The 25,765-nt window shown below is 43.7% G+C and overlaps 1 protein-coding gene across 1 annotated transcript in view; it reads right to left on the bottom strand.

Annotated features, from left to right (window-relative positions):
- FNTB (farnesyltransferase, CAAX box, beta) overlaps positions 1–25,765 on the bottom strand; it is an 80,497-nt gene that overhangs the window by 11,775 nt on the left and 42,957 nt on the right. The window contains exons 4-9 of the mRNA XM_027554334.1: positions 25,515–25,606; positions 16,518–16,664; positions 16,348–16,431; positions 10,882–10,968; positions 3,177–3,306; positions 459–591 (exon numbers count right to left, since the gene is read on the bottom strand). Of these exons, the coding sequence (XP_027410135.1) occupies positions 459–591; positions 3,177–3,306; positions 10,882–10,968; positions 16,348–16,431; positions 16,518–16,664; positions 25,515–25,606 (673 nt within the window). The remainder of the gene's footprint in view (positions 1–458; positions 592–3,176; positions 3,307–10,881; positions 10,969–16,347; positions 16,432–16,517; positions 16,665–25,514; positions 25,607–25,765) is intronic.

Below are 25,765 nucleotides of genomic sequence, written 5' to 3'. Positions count from 1 at the left end.
CCTGTGTCCAGGATTCTTCAGTGAATTTAAACTATGACACTTGTAATGGCGGCCGCCACACAGCCAGCCTGGCATGGTGGCTCTTTGCTCCAGGGGTTGTTTCTGCCTTTTTGGCACTGTTGTGACCATGGGCACAGTGTGGGTTTTCAGTCTGGCCTGACTCACACAAAGCTCTGCATCGGAACCTGTGGCTTCACACTCAGCTGAGGTGGCAGTCACCACGCGGCCAGGCGCCCACCTCCCCCACCTGCCACAGCCGGTGTGAAGCAGCAGTGACCTCTGAACCCAAGGACGAAATCCTAGCTGGCACACGCATGCCTAGGGCGGGAGGGTCCACACTGGGTACTCAAAATCCAGGATGGACAGAGCCTGTTTCAACCCCTCTAACCAAGCGCCCTGGCCTCCGACTCGGTCAGCAGCCGAGGGGAGCCGCCAGCCCCGCCAGCACCCGGGCTCACCTTGGGCGTGCAGCGCGCGGTGAAGCAGGGGCAGGAGACCCGCCTGCCAGAAGGAGTAGCAGCCGTCTACCAGCTTGTTGCAGCGGCCCTGAAATCCACCTTCAAACCTCATCTGCCGGCTTGTCACCCATTGCTGAGCGTGAGACAGAGAAGAGAGAGGCGCCAGAGGTTAAAAGAGACATGTGATCCAGCCAGCTCTCCAGAGGCAGGTCTGGGAGGGAACGTTGCCAGGTTTTGGCTTCTCAACTCCCGTTCCCTTGCTTTGACCTCAGACTTCCTCGCCCTCAACGTCACAGAGGGCTCTACACTGCCACAGCTAGTTTAACCCTCTGGAGGCAACCAACATGAATTCCTGCTTGGGGCCTAACAGACAACTATCCGCCTGTCCTGGGTTCCAAGAGGGTTCTGGTGCTGAAAGAACAAAGGGGCCAACCTGGCCTGGAAGGAGACCTGCAATAATGCCTCTTAATAAACAAGGTGTAACTGGGAAGTTTCAGGCCAGACCACCGGTGGCTCATTTCTATTCACTTTACTTTCTCAGGGAAGTTTATTAAAAGCAAATAAATGGAATTTTGTGCCACAAATCGTCAGATGATTTCACACCATTTTTGGCAAGGAAATTCACCCCAGGTTTCTTAGCACAGCCCTCGGCCCTTGCAGAACCAGGGGCAGAAGCCACTAGCCCTGGTGAATGAGGATGGCTCTGTGGGCTCTAGCCACTCTGCTGCTCCAGGGCAAACTGGCTGGCTGACAAGAGCCTTTACCGTGAACCTGTAAAATGGCTCTTGGTGTCACTCAGTGGTCACACGTGATACATTCCTCCCTTATCTCCAAGTTTTCTAAACACACTCTACTTCGAACATCAAGATAGTCAAGGGCTTGGCCTCGAGGAATGAGCAGACCAACTGGCTGAGCAGATAATACTTCCATGTCCCTCCCAGCCCCTCAAGACAGTTCCAGCCACCAGCCAGGATCTCAAGGAGCTTCTTCACCAAAGGTACAGAAGAGGGCGTTTACCTGGACCTACGTTTTACTACACTGAGTTCCTGAAACGAGTCACTGAGGACCCCCTTTGGAAGAACCAGTCCAGCCCTCCTTTAATGAACAATTGTAGAGTTTAGATTATATCCCTGTTCAAGGCAACACCACCCTAAAACTCTTAGAACGACACAAAACACACTGCACTGCAGGTATACACACTAATATATCCCCAGTCTTCCATGAGCCAGTGCTCTAGGACTGATGCCATCTAACGAAAGCAGGCGAAGCACTGCTCAAGCTAACAGGCACTACAGTAGGGAGTCCAGTCTTCATTTTTGCTTACCCCACAGATTACGTGTTTATAAGCCAGACTAAATAATTTTTTTCAGTGCCTAAGCCCATGGATTTATTCTGTTTCCCGTGGCTATATGAATTCATAAAATCCTTCAGATACGGGTCCTAGTTCTCCCAGAGCAAACAGAAGGGAGGGAGTAGCTTGGGTAAGAAGGATGCACCTACTACATTCCAGGCTGTTTCATGTATATTATCTTCTCTGACCTTCAAAGAACTATTACCTCTACTTTATGGAGAAAAAGAGTTGAAGTTAAAACAGATTAGACAATTTTCCCAAGGTCACATGGCTATGAAGTGGCAGAGAAAGGGTTCAAATCCAGAACACGGTTACTGGAACTGAGACATCTGCTTATTTCTTATTTCTGCCTGGGAGGTGGGGCTTTCATGTTTCACACTTTGTTAGTGATCAGGGTTTTAAATGTCTGATAAACTCTAAGTCTATGCATAAAGTTGGCCATTTGGGCATAAACCCTTCAGGCTTTGAGAACCTTCAAGAAGAGTACGCTACAGGAGGCTTCCTAAAGGCCAAGACAAAATGCCACTGGTCGTATCTGCACAGGGAAAAATATAAACTCTCTTGGGACCCCATGATGGGTCTCACAACAGTTCCTACAATGGCAACCTGACATCTGAACTTAGGGAGAGGAGATGAATGTCAGTTGCAGCTGATTTGCTTTGAGGTCATGATCAGGGAGTAAAAGCTTCACCAAAGACAGTTTCTTGGTGGCTGTGTGTGTGTGTATACCAGGCCTCCAATGATAATTTAGCTACAATTTAACAAGTCCCTGAAGCTGACTGCACTCTGGATAATGAGTTCACTCTGAATAATGGGCAGGAGCTTGGAGTTGAGACATAAGTGCCTGGGCCACCCGCTCCGTGTATTCCCAGCGGTGACCAGCTCGTGTAAAGGTAGCTACGAAACACTCACACAGTGCAGAGGGTAATAAGAGCTCTTCTCATAACTTCTTCTCCCAGGAGAATCTTTCTAAGACATGTGAAAACCTCTAGTTTTAAAAGACTGAAGCTACACTCTCCTAGAAGTAGGAGGCAGGTACTGTGGCCCTCCCCAGATGTCTGAGGGACTCAAGAAGGCGCTGGGGTTGGCCTAACACACGATGTAGAAGGTTCAGAGCAGGAAGAAGGAAAGGCAGGAGGAAGGGAGCCGAGACCGAGAGCAGATGTTCACCCCCTGCACTCTCTCCTAACAGTGCTGGGCGATCCAACAACTGCATCTGAAGCTTTGTTACATGACTGTCAGCCCAGAGCTCAAGGTAGGAACTGCTAGCTCTTCACACAGACAAACGTCCCTGAAACCAGCACGTCTGAGCGGTCACATCCCAGGGCCCTGGGGCCTGAGGGGAAGACAGATTACCAAGTACTTACTAGTAAGCTCTTCAAGTTCAAGGAGCGCTCCTTCTTGAGGATGACCAGCGCAGCCAGGCCACAGAACGTGTAGCCGCCATGGGCTTCCATTCCTGGTACCCCGCCAATCCCACCTTCCCAATTCTGACACCTGGGGGGAGGTCGAGAAAACCCGACTGAGTGTCAACCAGTGAGCACCCTGGATGGCAAAGAGTGAAGTGGCTCAGCTTAGGGCGTACACTGCTGCAACTATATTCAGTATCTTGTGATAAACTATAATGGAAAAGAATATAAAAAAGAATATATATATATAAACCAGAATATTTATATTTATATATATATATAATGGAATTAATTTGCTGTACACCTGAAACACAACTTATAAATCAACTCTTCTAATTCTATTTTAAAAATTGAAACTATGAATGGAAACATGCCAGCTAATTAACTTTTAGAAATGTCTTTTCCTCCGCCTGCAATGTGGGAAACCTGGGTTTGATCCCTGGGTTGGGAAGATCCCCTGGAGAAGGAACGGCCACCCACTTCAGTATTCCGGCCTGGAGAATTCCATGGACTATATAATCCATGGGGTTGCAAAGAGTTGGACACAACTGAGTGACTTTCACGCTTTCCTCAAAAAAATAAAGGAAACATAGTCTACTAATGAACAAACATAGAACTTCAAATCATTACTTTTTGGAAAGAGTTATAAAATCATGTTTGCTGTGATAACCATCAGGTTAAAATAAAATTGAAAAATAATTGCTAATGATGGTTATCTTTTAATACAAATCTACTGCTGATACCTTTCCTCTTTATTTTTCTGTGTTTTCAAAAAGCTTCCAGAATGAACATATATACCTTTATAGCTATCCAAAGTAAATTTATTTCTCCAAATTACAAATTCCTATATTTTCAAATTATTACTATAATAATTATTATTGGGATTATAAGATAATTAGATAATGTAAGATAATATAGAAAATATGACTGTATTTTCTAGCCATAAAAACTTAATACTCTTTGGCCCAGCAATATTAGGGTCATTTCTAGGAATTAAAGGGATTCCCTGATAGCTCAGTTGGTAAAGAACTCACCTGCAATGCAGGAGACCCAGGTTTGATCCTTGGGTTGGGACGATGCCCTGGAGAAGGGAAAGGCTACCCACTCCAGTATCCTGGCCTAGAGAATTCCATGGACTGTATAGTCCATGGGGGAGCAAAGAGTCAGACATGACTGAGTGACTTTCACTTTCCCTTTCTAGGAATTAATTCTACAAAGTAAGTATAAATGTGTTCAAAGATCAGATTATAAGAATGTTTATTGTATCCCCATTTATAATAGTGAAATGTTAGAAACTCAATAGTAAGGGACTGGTTATATAAATTATGATGTATCCATATAACAGAATACTATATAGTCATTTAAAATGATATTACAGAAGTATACTTTAAAATGTTCCAAATACGTTACATGAAAAAGTCATAAAATGATAATGTACTGCATGATTTTTCTGGAATTCTGGAAAGATAAGAAACATGAGTGGTTGGTGACTTTAGATTTTCTTTTTGCATGTCTTAATAAACCTGTTTTATCTGTGATATAAAGAAATTTTCCTTTCTGTATATTTTCATATAACATAGAACTTTACTTCCAATGGTCTACAGATATGTATATAGAGTCACATTCCCTGCAGGTGTATCTGCCTCACAAATCCTCACAGGTGTACAGGTCAATGAGCACTTAATCCAACTTCCGGGTAGAAGAAAAGGGAATCTGTAGTACTTCTTGTCTTCCAGGCACCTCTCATTAAAGGAGAGGCCTTGGGAATTCAGAGGCCTTTTTCAGAGAGGCCTGATAACCTCAGATATGCAGATGACACCACCCTTATGGCAGAAAGCAAAGAACTAAAGAGCTTCCTGATGAAAGTGAAAGAGGAGAGTGAAAAAGTTGGCTTAACACTTAACATTCAGAAAACTAAGATCATGGCATCTGGTCCCATCACTTCATGGCAAATAGATGGGGAAACAGTGGAAACAGTGACAGACTTATTTTGGGGGGCTCCAAAATCACTGCAGATGGTGACTGCAGCCATGAAATTAAAAGACGCTTACTCCTTGGAAGAAAAGTTATGATCAACCTAGCTGCTAAGTCGCTTCAGTCGTGTCCGACTCTGTGCGATCCCATAGACGGCAGCCCAACAGGCTCCCCCGTCCCTGGGATTCTCCAGGCAAGAACACTGGAGTGGGCTGCCATTTCCTTCTCCAATGCATGAAAGGGAAAAGTGAAAGTGAAGTCGCTCAGTCGTGTCCGACTCTTAGCGACTCCATGGACTGCAGCCTACCAGGCTCTTCCGTCCATGGGATTTTCCAAGCAAGAGTACTGGAGTGGGGTGCCACTGCCTTCTCCGATGATCAACCTAGACAGCATATTAAAAAAGCAGAGACATTACTTAGCCAAAGGTCCATCTAGTCAAAGCTATGGTTTTTCCAGTAGTCATGTATAGATGTGAGAGTTGGACTATAAAGAAAGCTGAATGCTGAAGAATTGATGCTATTGAACTGTGGTGTTGAAGAAGGCTCTTGAAAGTCCTTTGGACTGCAAGGAGATCCAACCAGTCCATCCTAAAGGAAATCAGTTCTAAACATTCGTTGGAAGGACTGATATTGAAGCTAAAACTCCAATACTATGGTCATCTGATGCGAAAAGCTGAATCATTTGAAAAGACCCTGATGCTTGGAGAGATGAAAGGCAGGAGGAGAAGGGGACGACAGACGATGAGATGGTTGGATGGCATCACCGACTCAATGAACATAAGTTTGAGTAAATTCCGGGAGCTGGTGATGGACAGGGAAGCCTGGTGTGCTGCAGTTCATGGGGTCGCAAAGGGTCGGACATGAGTGAGCAACTGAATTGAACTAAACTGAGGCTCAGAGAGTTCACTGCAGAGTCAAAAACTGGCTGCTGCCCCCTGAATAGCTTCTTCAGCATCCTCCATCTCTCAACCCCATGGCCAACCAGACACACAATCCAAATTTTCTTTCCAATGCATCTGGCTTCTTGGAGCATATGAACAGCTCAAGTTTGAAAGGTCTGATGAGTGAAGAATATGCAAGGGACCTCTTAATTTTTTTTTCTTAACTTTTCTTAACTCAGCTTTAAAACACACACACACACACACACAATATGCATTTATTTACACATTTCCACTTTCCATCCCTTTGTTTTCACATGGGTGAGAGCAATTTAGCAAAATTCTTTGGGAGTTTCTTCTAGCTAAATATAATGGATTGAAAAGAGCACAGTAAAATGAAAGTAAAGGAATTTTTAAAAAGGATAAATCCATAAGGATAAGGAGAATAGGAGAGGATATGAATACAGACAGGAAATAACAAAATCGTGAAAGCTGGAAAAGGATGAAGATAAGAAGTAACTGACTTAATAGAGCCGAGAAACCTACACCAGCCCTGGGAGGAAAGGAGGGCTGAAGCAACAGAAAGCAAGGTGATGTTCTCCAATGACAAGTTGAGCGATGTAAGCTACCCCTAAAATGGGAAGGTTTTTAACTGAGTTGACTGGTGGTAAATTGATAAAGAGACTCAGTTAGACCTCCAGGTACCCAGCAGATGGGAGGTTGCAGGGGCTTAATCAAGAAGTGTGAATTCCAGGATTTCCAGCACAGCTGAGAGCAGGCGGAGGTATTGTACTGAGCAGGAGGATTCAGTGGAAGTCTATGACCTGAGCAAAAGCACTCCCAACCCCTTTCTCTGCTGTTGCTGTTGTTTAGTCACTATGTCATGTCTGACTCTTTGCAACCCCATGAACTGTAGCCTGCCAGGCTCCTCCATCCATGGGATTTTCCAGGCAAGAATACTGGAGTGGGTTGCCATTTCCTTCTCCAGAGGATCTTCTTGACCCAGGGATCAAACCTGCATCTCCTGCATTGGAAGGTGGATTCTTTACTGCTCAGCCACCAGATAAGCCCCTTTCCCCTATTAGAGTTCACAAAGTTGGCTGCCAGCTTCATACCATAACCAGGAATCTGGAAGGTTCTCCACAGAAAAATCCTATGGATACTGATATATGAGAATTCCCCATGAATGGCTGGATTCCAGGCCACTCTGGCAAACATAGCTCTCCATCAGCTTTCTAGCACCTGACTCTTAAATATGAACATCAAACATTTAAGCAAAGGCTCTTACGTGAAAGAGAGTTTTATGTAAACATGACATAGAAATAAAACAAATAAAAATAAATTGGAAGAAATAACATAAGGAGCAGAAGTAAACTTTCTAAACACTGCAAGGACAAAATATCCCTCAAACAAGAACAAGAGAGTACATAAAAAAGAAGTATCCGTTTTTTATATAAATGGAGATGAAAAATAAGCTTTGAAAAATTTTACATAGAATTACAGAAATAAAAACTCAATAGAAGGATTAGAAGATAAAAGGTAAGGGAACCTCTTAGTAAGTACGGAAGTAAAGTACACGCAATTCTAGACTGAAGATACCTGCTGAGTACCCAGCACCATGAACAACAACAAAAAATTCTATTATGGCTCAACATCATGAATTTTCCAAACAGCAAGAATAAGAGAAATAAGACAGAAACAGACAATGGATTGGGAATACAGTGGACTGGGAGGCAGTAACGCACAGAGGATATCATAACAAGTTTTACCACTTAAATACCTTTGTATTTCAGCTTAATATCAAATTCAATATCCTATCATTTGACACTTATGAAGACTATTACATGGAGAAGTTAAACAACTTAACCAGGCCACTAAGCTAATAAATGACAAAACTGGGCTTCAAACCCAGGCAGTCAGAATCCTGCAAATATTAATAACTACATGCTCCGGACAAAACACACTAAAACTACTTCCTGAAGTCTCAGCAAACAAAAAAGGTGAGGATTTGAAAGTTGGAACAGTCAGTCCCTCCTCTCCCCCATTCCTCCCTTTTCTTTTGTTCTGATTTGCCCTGAGGATGGCTACAGTTGCCCAACAGTGGCAAGCAGGTCAGTGGAAGGCAGCTGAAACTGAAAGCCCCATATTTCTGGCAAGAAGAACCAGAATGACAGAAATTGATGAGGAATCCCAGAAAGAGGAGAGTCAGAGAAGGAAAATACCAAATTCCATGTTTAAACTTCGCTCAAGTTTCTACCTGATCCTGGATCATGTCTGCACTGGACCAGCTGAAAGCAGTTTCTAACCAAGAACTGAGCCAAGAGCTGGGTCCTGCCCACTGCAATCAGCTCACCAAGATGACTGAAGAAAAAGATCAGCACTCTTTAAAGCGATCTAATGACTCCGATTTCTACAACATAACATCACAACATCCAGTGATGTGAGCTAAGTCATTTCAGTCACGTCTAACTCTTTGCAACCCTATGGAACACAGCCCACCAGGCTCCTCTATCCACGAGATACTCCAAGCCAGATTACTGGAGTGGGTTGCCATTTCCTCCTCCAGGGCGTCTTCCTGACCCAGGGATTGAACCCATGTGTCCTATGTCTCCTGCATTGGCAACTGGGTTCTTTAACACTCGTGCCACCTGGAAGCCATAATGTCCAGGGTACAAGCCAAACACCACGTGACACAGGCACTCAGGAAAAGGTGGCATGTCAACCCCAAGAGAGCCAGATGTTGAAATTTCCAGGCAAGAATTTTAAAACAGATATTATAATTTTATATTTATCTTTATGAAGAAAAATATACGTGTAATGAATGAAAAAATGGGAAATCTCAACTGAGAAACAGAAGGTGTAAAAAAGAACCAAACCCAGGCCGTCTAGCTCAAAAGGTTATATTCTCAATGTTTAAACGAGAGCTCCCTTACTATTAAGTATTACATACCAAGTCCTCAGTAAAGGTTGGCCATCATTATGACCAGCCTTTTTAACAATGACGCTGGACTCCATAAGATAATGGAGCAAGGCTTAAAAAATCTGAAGGAATACAATCTATAGTTTTCAATTTAGAAGTCTCTAACCAAATAAACTAGCCATCAAGTGTGAGACTAGAATAAAAATTATTGCAAAATCTTAAAAATCTATCTCCCAAGTTCTCTTCTTTGGGATCTGTTGAAATAAGTGATTCATTCAAATGAGAAAGTAAACCAGGAGAAAGGAGGACTGGGGCTTTAACAAAGCAGAGAAGTGAAAGGAAGCTTCTGGATGCCTGCTGTGCAGCAAGCTGAGATCAATATTTCCAGACTGAAGCAGGAGGGCAGAGGCCCAGGGGTAGACGACTCAAAACACAAGGGCACACACATGTACACAAACACACACACAAAAGAGAACTGATACATCACCTGAACTGTTTGACCATATTGAGAGTAACTTTATAGCTCTGGCAGAAAATGTGGGAATTAGGAGGTAATGATTAATTCCAGAGGGAAAATAAGTCATACAAAAAAAGTAAATATGATCATAGTATATCATTTCGTTTAGCTGAAAATTGTATTTTCATAGCAGTAAGTACTACTTTCATAAAAACTAAGATATAAAAAATAAAACAATACAGCTTGGATATAATTCCTCAATAGTACAGATAAGCCTACTATACCTTTTTTTTTTTTTAATTATGAAATAATTGGAAGGATCCAGGAAAGTACAGCAAGTAATATATAGAACATATGTGTATCTAACACCAACCTTTGATTTAGCCATATGCATTTCAGGTTTCTTTAAAATTTTAAACAAATAAACAGTTACAGATACAACTGAAGTCTCCTGAGTACAAGTGTGCCTGTGTGCATGCTAAGTCACTTCAGTCGTGTTCAACTCTTTGCGACCCTACAAACTGTAGCCCACCAGGCTCCTCTGTCCATGGGCTTTTCCAGGCCAGAACACTGGAGTGGGTTGCTGTGCCCTCCTCTAGGGGATCTTCCCGAACCAGGGATTGAACCTGAGTCTCCTGGCAGGTGGGTTCCTTACCCCTAGCGCCATCTAGGAAGCCCAAGTAGAAGTGCAGGCTTTCTGTAATTTTGTTTGCTTTCTTCCCAGAAGTAACTACCATCCTAAACCTGGTGCTTATTCTTTCCAGCATGTTTTTATATTACTACATGTGATTCTTCCCATAAACAATACAGAACTGTTTTGCATGTTTTCAAATTTCCAGTCAATGTGTTAACCTGCATGTTTTCTTTAACGTTCTTTTTTTTTTACACTAGTTTAACATTATTAAACACAATACTGTTCTGAGATTCACCCATATTGATATATGTAGCTTTAGTTCATTCATTTTCATTGCTATATTATATTCCAATGTGACTACATCACAACTCATTTATCCATCTCGTGTTTATGAACATTTAATCCGTTTCTAGCTTTATTTACTATTACAAATGAGTCCTATGTCAGTCTCTCTCATGCATGTGTGTGAGTTTCTGGAGGAGTGGAATTTTGGGGTCATCAGCAAGGACGTTTTTGAGACATTTCCAAATTTCTCTTCAAACTGGTTTAAATCCATTTAGACTCTGACTAATACTGTTTACCCAGAGTTTTGATCCTTGCCAATCACATAAAGAAAACTGGAAAAAAGAAAACTTTCAATTTTTGAAATGTAAAATGTACTTTTGAAATGTAAAATCTTTCAACCATAACATGTCTCTTGTAATTTTACATTCCCTTCTGGTTCTTCTGCACTTCCTTTATTTTTCAGAAGTCTTGACCGCCTGCTGTCTAAGAAATGGGACAAGTCCCAGCATCTCTCACCTTGCGATCCATTCAGCAGTGCCCTCAAACAGGTCTGGGGTGATGATGTTGGTCAACGAAGCTACCGAGGCAGCACAGTATGCACTTCTGGAAGGACAGAAATAGACGGGCAAGGGTCACACTCTCAGGAAGAGCTCAGACAAGGCTCACTGAACTTCTTGGGCGGATTGCTCTCTGCCTCATAAGCTGTAATCACCACCTGTCCTCGCTCCTGGTCTCCAACCAGGAGCTCCGACATTCCATTTGGATCAAGTTCCTCACAGCATGGTCTCAGAGAAAGAACATGACATTCTATTCTCCCTACCTCCACACAGTCAAATCTACACCAGACAAAATAACAGCCATATCAATTTATGTCAACAGTGAATTCAGCTCTTCTAAAGACCTACAATGCCTCCCAAAATTCCATGCTGCCATTCAGGTATTTCTGAGATGCTCATTCATTCAGCTGTCAATACTGTTCTTAGATCCAGGACTTGCCATGTTTATGGCATGGACACATTAAAGGTTAACCATATTTCTTTCAAACAGACAACCTCCAAAGCAGGCTGCCAGACCATATGGCTGCATAGACCAAGCAAGAGGGACCAGAATAGATGAGCTACTCAGATCCATTCCTTAGACTTCTAGAGCGAGAAAAGAGTTTTGATTTCAAGCACCCCTCCAGTACACGCACACGCGTGCACGAGCACGCACACACACACACACACACACACACACACACTTTAAATAGAAAAAAGAACATATTCTACTTGATTTGGAATAATTATTGCCATTCCATCCTGCCAGCCCTAATTCTTCTCAGGACACATTTTATTTCAGCTTCTCCCTCTATTATAGAATACATCTACAAACTGTCTCTTCTTTTCCACTATGGGCTTCCCAGGTGGCGCTAGTGGTAAAGAACCCGCCTGACAATGCAGAAGATGCAACAGACGCAGGTTCGATCCCTGGGTAGGGAAGATCTCCTGAAATAGGAAATGGCAGCCCAATCCAGCATTCTTGCCTGGAGAATCCCATGGACAGAGGAGCCTGGCAGGCTACAATTCATGGGATTGCAATGAGTCAGACACAACTGAAGTGACTTAGCACATGGTCTTTTCAAACATCCAACATCTCAGCTTCATTTTATGTTGAAGACAAAACTGTTTGTTCTAATTTTCTTTCAAGATCCTTTATCTAAGGGCTCCTAAGGAATATAAAAGAGAGGAGAGAGAAGAGTCTGGCTTCCATATGGTTTAATATGGACATAATACTGAGTCAAGCACACTGAAGCATTCCAGTGAGCTGCAGGTATTATTCTCCTCCCAGCATTTTAATCAGCCTGCTCACACTGGCCGAAGGCACAGCAGAGGCTGAGTTAAACCAGCAGGCATCAGAAGCATGCAAGAGTCCTTTCTGCCAAGTGTTATCATCCACCGTAAGCTAACTTCGAAAGTCTGACCTAACTCCTCTCGGGTCTTGAGTCTCACAAAGGGCTTCAAAAGTACTTGCTCTTGAATGTGAATATAACCTCTGAGGTAGGGAGGTAGTCAGCAGTGTGGTCTGTTTCATAAATGGAAGACCTGAGACCTGCTGCCAGATCTCACACCGAGACAATGAGTGAGCAAAACACACTTTTTTTGAGCATCAGCTTCCTCTGTCCCTCTGTCCATTCGTCATACCTCTCAAATTCGTCAGCTGCCCTCTGGCCTCCTGCTGTCACCCAAATCCAAGTCATCCTTAATCTGGGTCAGTTTCCTGTCCAGTCTTCCTCCCTCCAGCCCTGAAACCAGAGGATTTTCACTAAAACACTATAATGCATTCACTTGTTCCTTTCAGTCGCTAAGTCGTGTCTTTGTGACCCCATGAGCTGTAGCCTGCCAGGCTCCTCTGTCCATGGAATTCTCCAGGCAAGAATACTGGAGTGGATTGCCATTTCCTTCTCCATGGGATCTTCCCGACACAGGGATCAGACACAGGGATCGAACCCAGGTCTCCTGCATTGGCAGGAGGCTTCCTCACTGCTGAACCACCTGGAAAGCCCAATGTATTCCCCATAGAACTTCTAACAAAACACAAATCAGATCATGTCACTCCCTAAAACTTGCCAGTGGCTTCCCACTACCCTTAAAATAAACTCCAGACTTCTCAAGGAGACTGCAGTGCTCCTCGGACTATTCCCAGCCTGGCCAGCCAACTTCATTCTCTGCCTGCACCCCTCTGCACTTCAGCAACACTGACCTCCTCCTTCCCCAAACACACTCTACACTCTGTCGCCAAAACTTTTGCAAACTCTGGGTCCCTATCTTCCCACTACCCTCCCAGAATACTCCAGGTTATATAATCTAGATTAGGAGGTCAGGAATAAATAATTGCTCCTTTCTTAAGAACTGAGGGGAAAGACGGTGCTGGCTACAAGTTGACTTGGATTAGCGGCTGTCCATGGGAGCTGTGAATGTCTGAGTAAGCTCATCTTAGAAACGAGGACTTGCGACAGGCCTGAAATATCAAAAGAGGTTGGTTCTAACCCAGAAGAAGACAGGCTAGCCTCCAGATGTCCCTGTCAACTGCTGCTTCTCTTCAGGTCAAATCCACCTGGCAGCTTTCAGAAGAAACTGCTGATGCTCCAGGGCAAAGACAATTAAAGGAAAATCAAGTGAAAAGCGATGGAACTGGGGCACGAGAAACCACACTGACCAGGGGAACAGGACGCAGCCTGCCAGGTTACATCCATCGTTCACATCTTTAATCTTCTGCAAATGTAAAGCATGGCTCACATGGCAGGATGTTACCAGAGGAAGCATATGGTTGAAGAGCTCTTCAGAAACAAACCTATTTTATTGGAGGAGCTTCCTAGCATTTGTCTGGCAGATATGAATAAGAACACAGAAGGAAACCCGCACCAGAATGAATAAGTTAAGAGAATAATCATATCTGAAAAAGGTAAGCAATGAAATGCCAAACCGATCTTGCCAGTTTTTGCCTGCTTTCACCTATAATCTCAGGAAACCTTAAAAAGCTACATTTGGAGTATCTGCAGAACAGGATGAAAATGTAGTGACCAAAAGGGGAAAAACATTCTTTAAATTTTTTTCTAAAGATGTCAACACAATACTGCTTCTCTTCAATAGTTATATTGGCTTCACTGGCATTGTGATCAGTTGCTAAGCTGCGTCCGATTCTTTCAGACTCCACAGACTATAGCTCACAAGGCTCCTCTGTCCATGGAATGTTCCAGGCAAGAATACTAGAATGAGTTTCCATTTCCTCCTCCAGAGGATCTTCCCGACCCAGGGATCGAACCCACATCTCCTGCATCTCCTGCATTGGCAGGTGGGTTCTTTACGAATGAGCCACCCAGGGAGCCCTCACTGGCATATGCAGTGCTAAAAAACAAAACAAGAGGCCCCAAAAGGAGTCCCTTATGCTAAACTCCACATCACCAAACCAAGACTTCATTATGGTTTCCGCTCTCCCAGAAATGGGATCTTTAACCAGTCAGTCAGGAACCACCTCATCAGCGCTAGTGAGATGCTCTGCTGGTCGACCCCTGCCATCCCCTCAAGGAAAGAGGCCTTGCAACAGCCAACCCACTCTTTAAGCGCCTGATGTCACTTCCTTGTCCCTGTTCCCTTCTGCCTATAGAAGTCTCTCACTGTGCACAGCTCTCCTTGGGCTTCCTTCCTATCTGTGAGATGGAATGCTGCCCTATTCGAATCAATTTTTGCTCAAATTAGTTCATAAAATTTTTAACATGCCCCTGTTTATCTTTTAACAACAGATACTGGGGTATTACGACATAATAAGAAACATATATTTGGTCTTTTCGGCACAGAGATCATAAAACTAGTGGAATTTCCTGAGTAATGGGGTGAGAGTCCTGTAATTCATAACAAGCCCCAGCAGGTGACTCCTGGAGGATGGGGGCTGGCTGCCAGAGGAACCAACCATGGGATCAGAGGGTTGGAACTTTCTGCCCCACTCCCCAGAAGACTGAGTTAGTCACCAATGGCCTATCAGTTAATCAATTATGCCTACATAATGGAACCTCCATTAAAACACTCTGGATGAAGAAGTTCAGGGAGCTTTTGGGGGGATGCACCCAAGTGCCTGTCAGGAGGGTGTCACACCCCAACATCACGGGAACAGAAGTTCTTAGACTCTGGACCTTTCCAGCCCTCATTCTATATGTATGCCCCTTCATGCAGCTGTTCATTTGTGTCTTTATGATATCCTTTATAATAAATGGTATTAGAAAAATGTTCTCTGAGTTCTCTGAGCTGTCCTGAAAAATTACTGAACTGAGAAGGAGGTCATGGGGACCCCCGATTTACAAATCAGGCAGAATTGGTTAACCTGGGAACCCACTACTTGTGACTGCTGTCTGAAGTGCAGACAGTCTTGTGGGACTGAGCCCTTAACCTGTGGGGTCTGTGCTAACTTGGGTACTTAGTGTCATTAATATGAGGATAAACACCCCACATTTCAGGTCAGAGGTGTTGTGAGCAGAGAAACAGTTTTCCATGTACCCAGGTTTCCAGATACCTAGCCTTATTTTATGGTTTGAACAGACAGGTTACAAATAGACAAAAACCCTTCATGAAGGTCTCTGCAGATAAAGGTTACTTCCCTTTATCTGCAATGTGTTTTGTGCTCCACAACCTTCATGTTTTTTCTTGCCCTATATTTTCAAACCAATAGTTAAGCCAGAGTATTTATCAACTCGTGTAGAGGACAACACATTTACAAATAGGCAGTAAGATGACTTTGCTATAGAAACCTCATAACGATTTATTTATCAGACTAAACAATAATAATTTGGTATATATCTCAATGATCCACTGCTTGTGAGAAATGACTAATTCAGTAAATTCCCTAGATGTTTTATAGGGAACCTCCTGCCAGGTGAGTAAACGACTCGCTAGGTACGTCAGACAATTCTTGAGAAAAAAGTATTATTTGAGCCAACTGGTTCCAATCAGTTAATGCCACTGTTTTTCATAGACTCCACTGGCCCCTAATGGTTTCTGCATTGCCCAAAGCAGTTCTCACACAGGTGTTAAACATTCTCACGCTTTCATCAAATACATTCAGAAAATATTTACTAAGTCCCCACTGGGCATTCTCCTGCCTTCCCGTGCCAGAAAGATGAAAGATTATATTACACTATACAGTTATATCTATGGTATATCATCTCGTGCCAAACGAAGGTTATTTTTCATTTTTAAAACAAAAGCATTTGATTTTGTTTCTGTGTTACTTGTATTTGGCATCTACATAAAAGAAGTCAAGTGACAATGAGCCCTGAGGACATCTATCCCATATTTGCAGGGATTATGAACCATGTCACTGACACGTCTCTCTGTGTGACATTCGGTGAGACAAGGTGGCGATTTCCTGTCTCCTTCCCTGGGTTTGGCATCTCTGATGGCAGATAAGCCTGAGAATCTGCTGATGCAGCAGCCTGAGAAAAACCCCACTCACCTCACGTCCACCTCACCTCCATCGTGCATGAGAAAAGAGCCATCGGGTTGCTTCAGCGAGTACAAATACTGGAGAAGCTTCTCTCTGAAAAAGGAGGGAGGTGATGGTCAGCGCAGCGTCAGCAGATGGAAGCCCGGCTGGGTGTCCAGCCCTGCTGGCTTTGGCTGTACCTGTTAATGACGTCATAGGCCTCCTCGGTGCCAATGATGCACAGCGCGTTGACCGCTGCATACGTGGGTGCAAGGTGTGGGTACTGGCCAGGGCCCCCTCCAAAGCCGCCTTCTGGGCTCTGACACAACTCCAGGAACTGACACACGCTAGGCACACGGCCAAAGGGAAAAACAAAGACAGCATTAGTTCCAAAACACTGAATTCTACCAGAGTCCAGGCCTTTCCAAGGCTCCGCCCTGCCCGAAGAGAAGACACACCCTTCCCACCTAGTGAGTATATACTGAATACATCTGTAAAGGACCTAATTCTCCACCCTGCCTCGATCAGCTTTGTAGTTAAGCATGTGCCCAGTTGTGAAGCCAGGAACAGAAGGCCGGGCAGAAACATATAGCCCTTCACAGAACTGGAATGAGTCTCATGCTTCTTCCCATACTTTTCTCTCAATTTTCTCTCAATTTTCCACCCCAGAGCTATGGAACCAGTCCCTTCTCCTTGCCTTTGGGGTAGCTCCGAGGTTTTGCATTTTGCCTAAATCGTGGTGATGCTCAATTACTTTTCCCCCCACCAACTATGCTGGTCTAGAGCCCTCACATAGGCTTATCAGAAATATTTAAAGAGGTGCCTTCTCATTCTCGTTGAAGCCTAAGCCCCAGTGGGCTACTGATATTTATTCGTATCACTGACAAGAAACAAGCTTCCAATGGAGTCTGCCTCCATGGTTAGGAGAATGAGAAGTGGGCTTCTGCACACTGAGCTCATGATGGCAGACTTAAGCACTGCCAACTCCTACCACAAGAATGCATGCCAGGGACTTCCCTGGTGGTCCAGTGGCTAAGACTCTATGCTTCCAATGCAGGGGACCCAGGTTCAAACCCCGGTCAGGGAACGAGATCCTGCACGCCACAACTGAAGGTCGAAGATCGTGTGTGCCACAGCTAAGACCTGAGGCAGCCAAATAAACAAGCAAATACTTTCCAAAAAACAAAAGAAAACAAGAATGCATCCCCAGCTGTGGGCTTTTGAAGAATTTTTCAGAAACTCCAGTGCCTTCACTGAGGGAAACTGCTATATTGAGGGTTGGCCTCTAAGCCCTTCCTTCCAAGCATGGCCTCAGTTTGCCCAGAAGTTATCCTCTTGCTCTAGATGAAACCAAGAGAGCCCCTCTTTGTCAGAGGGTCCTCTGAAGTTCATTGGAAAGGAGACCCCAGGAGAGTTCTCAAGCTGTTTCCCCAACATAGCAGGATCCCAGCTTCCTATTGGGACAAGGCCTCAATTAAGAGCATGCGTGCATGCAAGCTCAGCTGCATCCCACTCTTTGTGACCCTGTGGATTGTATGTAGCCCTCTAGGCTCCTCTCTCCATGGGATTTTCCAGATAAGAATACTGAGTGAGTTGCTATTTCCTTCTCCAGAGGATCTTCCAGATCTGGGGATTAAACCCGCATCTCCTGCATTGGCAAGTGGATTCTTTACCACTATGCCACCTGGGAAGCCCCTCATTTAAGAGAACCAGGGGCAAATCTGAGTTCTTCTAGTGCTCAGACAGCCTTCTTTTCCTGGGCTTTTCCATCTCATTCCTTCTTATCCATGCTGCCAAAGAGATCACACAGTCTTCTTGATCTCAACTAAGACGTGAGTTAATGGCTACTCTCCCAGGTCATATTTGATTACTTTTGATTTCAGACCTGCTACATCACCTGGGCAGGGACAGCCATAGAAAATGCTGCTGATTTCCTAGTAGAGTCCTGAAACTGTCATAGGTTAAAAGCAATACACACTCACTTCATGTTCCACCCACAATTTTACTGTAGGAAGCACATAGATTGAAACTAAAGTTGATGATCAGAGAAGGAAGACAATTCTGTGGCATGTTTTTAATAGCAGTTAATTTTTGCAAAGAAAATGAGCTTGTCACTAACCTTTCCCAAACCTTCATCAATTCTTATCCTATTTCCTGGAAACAAATGGCAAAGGAACTCCTGGTCTAACAAAAGTTGGCTGCACAAAAAGTTTTCTGTATCACAAAAACAAAATTTTTTGACTGATAGGAAACAGTACATGTTAAAAAAAGAAAAGGAAAAGTCATCTAGTTACCCATTCCCTTCTCCAGCTCCCATGACAAAATTATACCAAATGCAATACTCCTGACCCTGTAGCCTAAAGTCTGGAGTAGGCTGGGATCTGAATGTACCAGAGACGTTATTAAATCAACCCTCCACGCCAACTGTCCCCAGCTGACAGGCTACATCTGAGTGACTCCGGGGCTGTGTTGGGGAACTGGGCTCAGCTCTTCTCAACTCAGAGGCACTTCCGAACTACAGAACATTTTGATCCATGGGCTTTCCAACTTGTACCTTAAGGAACTGGCAGACTGACCACGAAGCTACCAGCTGTCGTGGGCGCAACTCCGAGCAATTCTGAAAAGCAAAATGTGAATGACACTCTAACTATTCAAAGGGGGAAAAAAACTTAGCTTAGAGACCAGAAATTCACCAACGTAATTTAAAAAATCACAAGCGGCAAACACTGAGCCAACACCAAGAGGGGCACACTCTGTGAAAAACAAGTATTCATAGATCACGCGTCCGCTCACATGACTAGACAATCCAGTAGATCAGTTTTCTTTTAAGTCAGCAAGGCGTTTCGTTCTCGCTTACATGACAATTTCCAACAAAGTGGGAAACTGTCTCCTAGATCAGGGTTCTAAATAAACCCCAAATGTGTATATTGGAATCACTGGAGGGCTAATGAAGAACACAGAGACCCAGACTTGCTGAAGCAGGAAAGAGCTGGGCCTCTGTATTTTTACAGGGGTCATTCCCAGGTGATGTGGATATACACAAAGTTTGAATACCACAAGTCTTTGCTGTGTAATTAGAATCACTTTGGGGATGTTTAAAAAAAAAAAAAAAAAAACCCCAACGCCCAGGCCATACCTAGTACCAATTAAATGAGAGTCGCTGACGGCGGGCCCGAGTGGCAATAGTTCTAAAAATTCCCCATGTGACTCCAGTGTTCAGCCAGGTTTCAGTGCTTCTCTAACTTGAGTGTGTACAGAAGCCACCCAAGGATCTCATCAAACTGCAGATCTATTTCAGCAGAACTAGAAGGACCCGAGATTCTGCACATCTAGCAAGTTCCCAGGTGACAGAGATACTGCTGGTCTGGGGACCACATTTTGGGTAGCAATGTGATACATCTGCTCTGTCCAACAGGTAGCCACTAGCCACATGAGGCTATTTACATTTTAATTATATTAATTAAAATTGAGCTCCTCAGTCACACAAGCCGCATTGCAACTGCTCAATAGGTACATGGGACTAGTGGCTGCCACAAAACATAAAACATTTCCATTGCTTCAGGAAGTTCTATTGGACACTACTGCTCTATCATCCAGCTAATAAAAAGTACATAAAACCTCTAAGAGGATCAAGTTCAAAGCAAGAGTATCAACGATTTACTCAGACTTTTAGGGGATGATTAAGGACAGATCTAAAGTGGTTGATTCTGGACATCACTGTCACCAGTGTGGATGAAGGATTTAAAAGCATGCATAGTATGTAAGCAAATCATCAAAACAAGCAGGGAAATCTCTACGGGGAGGAAGTCCAGAATAATATTAAACAAATCAGAAGTCAGCAAGAATAAAACAAATGAGGGAGTTCCCTGGTGGTCCAGTGGCTGGGAATCCTCCTGCCAATGCAAGGGACACGGGTCTGATCTCTGGTCCATAAGGATCCTGCATGCCATGCAGCAACTGAGCCTGTGACCCGCAACTGTAGAGACCCACATGCCCTAGAGCCCATGCCCCTCAAAGAGAAGCCACCACAATGAGAAGCCCGTGCACTGCAACGAAGAGTGGCCCCTGCTGTCTGCAACTAGAGAAAGCCCGCATGCAGCAACGAAGACCCAGTGCAGCCGAAAATAATAAATAGAGAATAAAACAAATGAAACAGATATGAGTAGCAAGTAACGTACTTAGGGATGGCAGGAGTGGGGGACGAACAAAGCATATAAATATAAGGCGGGAAATACCAAGGAACACAGCAGAAAAAGGACCAGAGGTTAGGGTTCATGAGTTGTGAACAGCAATGAAAATGCTTCTTAAAAGCATCATAAACACAGTATTGGTCAGAGCTATAACTGGTTCAAGACTCTGTTTTCCAACTCAAAGGAAATTGAGAACAGAGTTGTAAAAATGTCTCAATACAGAAGTGATTCCAAGGCTTACTATTACAGAATACCACAGTGAGGGAGCTACCCAGCGAAATACCTCAAGTATACAAAGGATAGGGCTTCCCTGGTGGCTCAGATGGTAAAGAAACCACCAGCAATGTGGGAGACCTGAGTTTGATCCCTGGGTCGGGAAGACCCCCTGGAGAAGGGAACAGCTACCCACCCCAGTATTCTGGACTGGAGAATTTCATGGACAGAGAAGCCTGGCAGACTACACAATCTGTGGGGTTGCAAAGAGTCGGACACGACTGAATGACTTAAAAAATAAAAAATACAAAAGATAATTACACAAATTTTTGGTAAAGAAATGAGAATTGAAGCTACTCTGTAGCAAGAAGAATTTAGTTTAGAGATAAGAAAAATTTAGATTTAAGAAAAACTGAAGTTGGTTATTTTAGAGCAGAGTTTCACCACTGTGGCACTATTGATATTTTGGGCTGGACGATTCTTTGTTGTAGGGACTGTCCTGTGGAGAACATTTAGCAGCATCCCTGACCTCTCCCAACTAGATGCCAGCAACACCTGGCCAAAAATGCCCAGAAGACAAAAGGAAACATAAGCTATCTTCATTGAAAGATAAGGAAACAGACGGATTAAATTTAAAATTAAAGGGAGAGATATTTTAGGAACTATTCAAGGGACAAGCTACTGATAAACTTTCTAAAGGGAAATGAGAAAACACTGGCACCTGAAAATTTAATCTTTGGGAAAACTTTACAAATGGAAAGGTCCTAAAACAATTTTTAAGTTAAAGATAATTTTCAGATCTTATAGAAGCTAAAAGACCTAACTTAACACGGCCATGGTTTCCCTGGGGTCTTCATTTTACTCCATGTGTTTCATTAAGTAGCTTTCAATAACGAAGCAAGGGATTCTCATTTTTTAAAAAATGCTTCCTTCAGTGCTAAAGTCATTAACAAAGCAAATGTATTTAGTGTGGTTCCAAAATATTCATTTCTTTAAGGTAAACACACATATAAATTTATGGATACAATCTCTTAAGAAGGGCACACTTGATTCCTATAAATATATTATTATTGAATACATTATTCTTGAACTGAATATATCATTCTTGAAAGGTCTGACACCAGCAGTAAAAGCCTGGCCTTGCTGGCTCTGGTCAGCAGTCACAGGAGCTGACAAAAGCGGTTTGTCCACTAGAGGGACCTCAGCTTGTCACATTGTTCCCAGGACAAATGGAAGCACAAACGTGAACAAAACAGGAAAGAGAAAGAAACCCATGTGTGTGAATGTGCGTGCGTTGCACACTAGGTCGGGGAGCGGAGAGAGAGGACAGTAGAAAAATAAACTCCAGAGCTAAACACACCCTCTATGTCACCTTAACATTGGTATAAAGAAGAAGAAAAAAAAACCTGACCACATTTTCAAAGCATTTCTTCTCCCTGTGCAAAATAAATAAAAAAGCAATCTCCAAAATTAGGTAGTCTTTAAAAAAAAAAATCCCCATATTTTAATAGAAGTCATTAAGATTTCTCTATTTCTTACTAAAAAGAGTTTATACTCTTATAAGCCAAGCTACTAGGCTCTGTTCATAACAAATATTATTGGCATCTATAATTAATTGCCTGCTAGGCATAAAACAAAGTTCATTATTGGAAAGTCTAGGTAATTCTTTAAAAGCTTGTTAAATCAATGTTCAGAAGAACCACAGGTAAAACTTTGAAGGTGGGTGTGATACAGAAAATTTCAGTCATGAACTATCAAGGGGCTCTTGCAATCAGGACAAATCAGCTTCTAAATTTTAAAACATTCTTTTGATTACAAAACAATAGATTCATTGTAGAAATTTTAGAAAATGCAAATAAGATTAGAAAAGAAAAAAATTACCTTTAACCCCATCATCCACACAAATAACTCCTATCATGTGTATATATACATCCTTCTGTTTTTTCCTATGTGTAGAACCACCTTTAATTTTAATCTATAAAAAATGAATCTTTAACTACCTTTTTTCATTTAAATCATGAGTATCTCTATCAAACACACACATTTTTATACATAAATATAGTACAGTATAGTGAAAGTTGCTCAGTCATGTCCAACTCTTTGTGACCCCATGGACTGTACAGTCCATGGAATTCTCTAGGCCAGAATACTGGAGTGGGTAGCCGTTCCCTTCCCCAGGGGATCTTCCCAACCCAGGAATCGAACCCAGGTCTCCCACATTGCAGGTGGACTCTACCGTCTGAGCCACCAGTGAAGCCCATATATAAAAACACACAATTATGTAGATACAAATTTGTAATTGAGGTATAACTGACACGTAACATTAGGTTCTGGTGTACAATGTTATGATTTGATATTTGTATATACTGTGAAATGATCACCATAGGCCTACCGAACACCTGCTAACTTTTTAATTTTTAAGTGGCTGCATAAGATTTCACTGTATGTATCACGACACAGAGACTTCACCTAAACTTTACACTTACGGCATCCCCAACTGTTGATATTTAGGTTGTCTTCAATTGGTCAGTGTGAAAAGCCCTTCAACGGGGTCCTCTCTTCCTAACTGATGTTGTCACAAAAGCTGCTCCAACATTTATTTCCTCAGAAAAGCTTTACCTATACAACACCATAAAGCACCGAAGAATTGATGCTTTGAAACTGTGGTGTTGGAGAAGACTCTTGAGAGTCCCTTGGACTGCAAGGAGATCAAACCAGTCAATCCTAAAGGAAATCAGTCCTGAATATTCATTGGAAGGACTGATGCTGAAGCTGAAGCTCCAGTACTTTGGCCACCTGATGCGAAGAGCTGACTCATTAGAAAAGACCCTGATGCTGGGAAAGACTAAAGGCAGCAGGAGAAGGGGACGACAGAGGATGAGATGGTTGGATGGCATCACTGACTCGACAGACATGAATTTGAGCAAGCTCCAGGAGATGGTGAAGGACAGGGAAGCCTGGTGTGCTGCAGGCCATGGGGTCACAAAGAGTCGGACATGACTGAGAGACTGGACAACATACAACACCAAGTACAGAACCTAGAAAAAACTCAAAATGGATGCTGATCCAAGTTCTTCCACTTCAGGAAGCCCTTTATCATTTTCCCACTTCAGATCAGTCTACATCTACAGGGGGCCTCCTTCCTGCTCCAAACCACTGTTCCTCTAGGGGGCGTCTGTACTTCACTCTCGCCGACTCCTCCAGAGTCTTCTGTCTTCTCTCACATCCGATTTTCCCATTCCATCTATCCTGACTGTGTATGTGACGGGTGGGGGGAACTTCCCAAACAACCCGCAACCCCCAACTGGTATTTCAAAAACACACAGGCCTTTATTTTGACAATTAAATTCCTGTTACTGCAGAAACTGTGTCCAACTCTACATCCAGGGCTAGAAGCAACGAGGCTTGCAGCAGCTCTGTGATATGGAAGACAATGCGTATTTTTCCTCTCCCTCTGAAAGCACTGTACACATCACAAGGGTTAATGGCCTAATTCTTTATTATCTTTTCTATCCACATTCATCACAAGACACCCTGCCCAGGAAGGCAAGAATGAGAGGTTATTGTTAAGACGGAATGAATGAGACAATGTGTGGTTCTGTTCTTCTGACCTGACAGCGTGACCCAGGCAGAGGGACTGTGGCCAGGGAGGCGCACAGCCTGGCCTCCACGCATCCCGGCACAGCTGCCCCTGCGCACCGCAGGCAGACAAACATGGCTCCAGGCCTCCCTCTGACCCTCTACCTTCGGAGAAGCAGGGGAAGCAGTTGAGGTCAAGATGCTGCTGAGAGAAGGTGCTCTCTTTCAGTGAGAACTAAGGCATCAGAGCCAATTCCTGGCAGCCCCTTCCTACCTTGGGTACCCCTCAGACTAGAGTGATGATCAGTTTTTTTTTCTTTAAAATAGAAACTGTGGGGCTTTCCTGGTAGTCCACTGGTTCAGAATCTGCCTTGCATTGCAGGGGACACTGTTTGATCCCCAGTCCAGAAAGATCCTGCATGCCGTGGAGTAACTAAGCCCATGGGCCACAAGTCCTGAGTCTGTGCTCTAGAGCTCACAGGCCGCAGCTACTGAGCCCCCATGCTGCAACTACTGGAGCCCAAGCCCGTGTACAGCAACGAAGACACCCAGTGCAGCCAAAGATAAATCAAATCTTTAAAAATATATATATAAAGTGTGATGAATTTCTAAGGATGAGGAGCCACAATGAGGACACCCTCTGCAGAAGCACTTTGGGAAGAATCTTTTTCAATTAGTTGCTTAGATCTCTAATCATTAATGAGAAGTTGAGGAAAACGATGTCCTGACATCTGTACACCAAGCCGGTAACATATCCACCGCTATCAAGAGCCATACCACCCCCCAGGCACTGGTAAGGAGGGACTTCCGGGCAGCTCTTTATGGAAAGCAAAGGCATTTTTGTCCACGGGGTTGCCACGTGCTTCCCCACAGAAGCTATTCAAATGTATACTGTACTTTCTGGAAAAATCAGGTTTCTCTGGTGTTGATGAAGACTTTTCTCAAAGACCAGAGCAAGAGCCCAGAGAAAAGGCCACAGAAGAAACAGAATCCTTCTCTTGGAAGTTCAAAGTCTCGTTCTACCCACGAGCACACAACGGGCTTCTGAAGTGGAGGAGTTTCAGGAAGTTACTGGAGGTCAAGAGAAGGGCAACGGTTTTCTTTGCAGCACTCTCGTGTTTTTCATTCAAAATAAACAGAAACTGAACAAAAAGAACCCTCAAACTCAAAACCCAATTTCAGGGGACACCCGGGGCACCCCAAAGCCAGACTCACTCTGTGGCCACCATCTGGGGGATGGGCTCATCCAGGAGTTCCAGGCTATGCAGGATCCAGTAGCAGAGCCATGGGCGGCTGGCATCCAGACACTGCGAAAGGAACAGGGCAGAAAACACACCCCTTATTCAGAATCGTTCCAAGACCCTGCTGACAAGGCGACATCTGTCTCCCTCCCGGCCGCCTGGCAAGGAGGAGAAGGGCCACCTCAGAGGGATGAAGGACACTTTGCCTGGAGGCCTTAGCCCGGA

Source organism: Bos indicus x Bos taurus, chromosome 10 (assembly GCF_003369695.1).
Source record: "Bos indicus x Bos taurus breed Angus x Brahman F1 hybrid chromosome 10, Bos_hybrid_MaternalHap_v2.0, whole genome shotgun sequence".
NCBI classification, from domain to species: domain Eukaryota; kingdom Metazoa; phylum Chordata; class Mammalia; order Artiodactyla; family Bovidae; genus Bos; species Bos indicus x Bos taurus.
The sequence above is the reverse complement of the archived record's forward strand: the minus strand, read 5'-3'. Positions and strand labels throughout refer to the sequence as shown.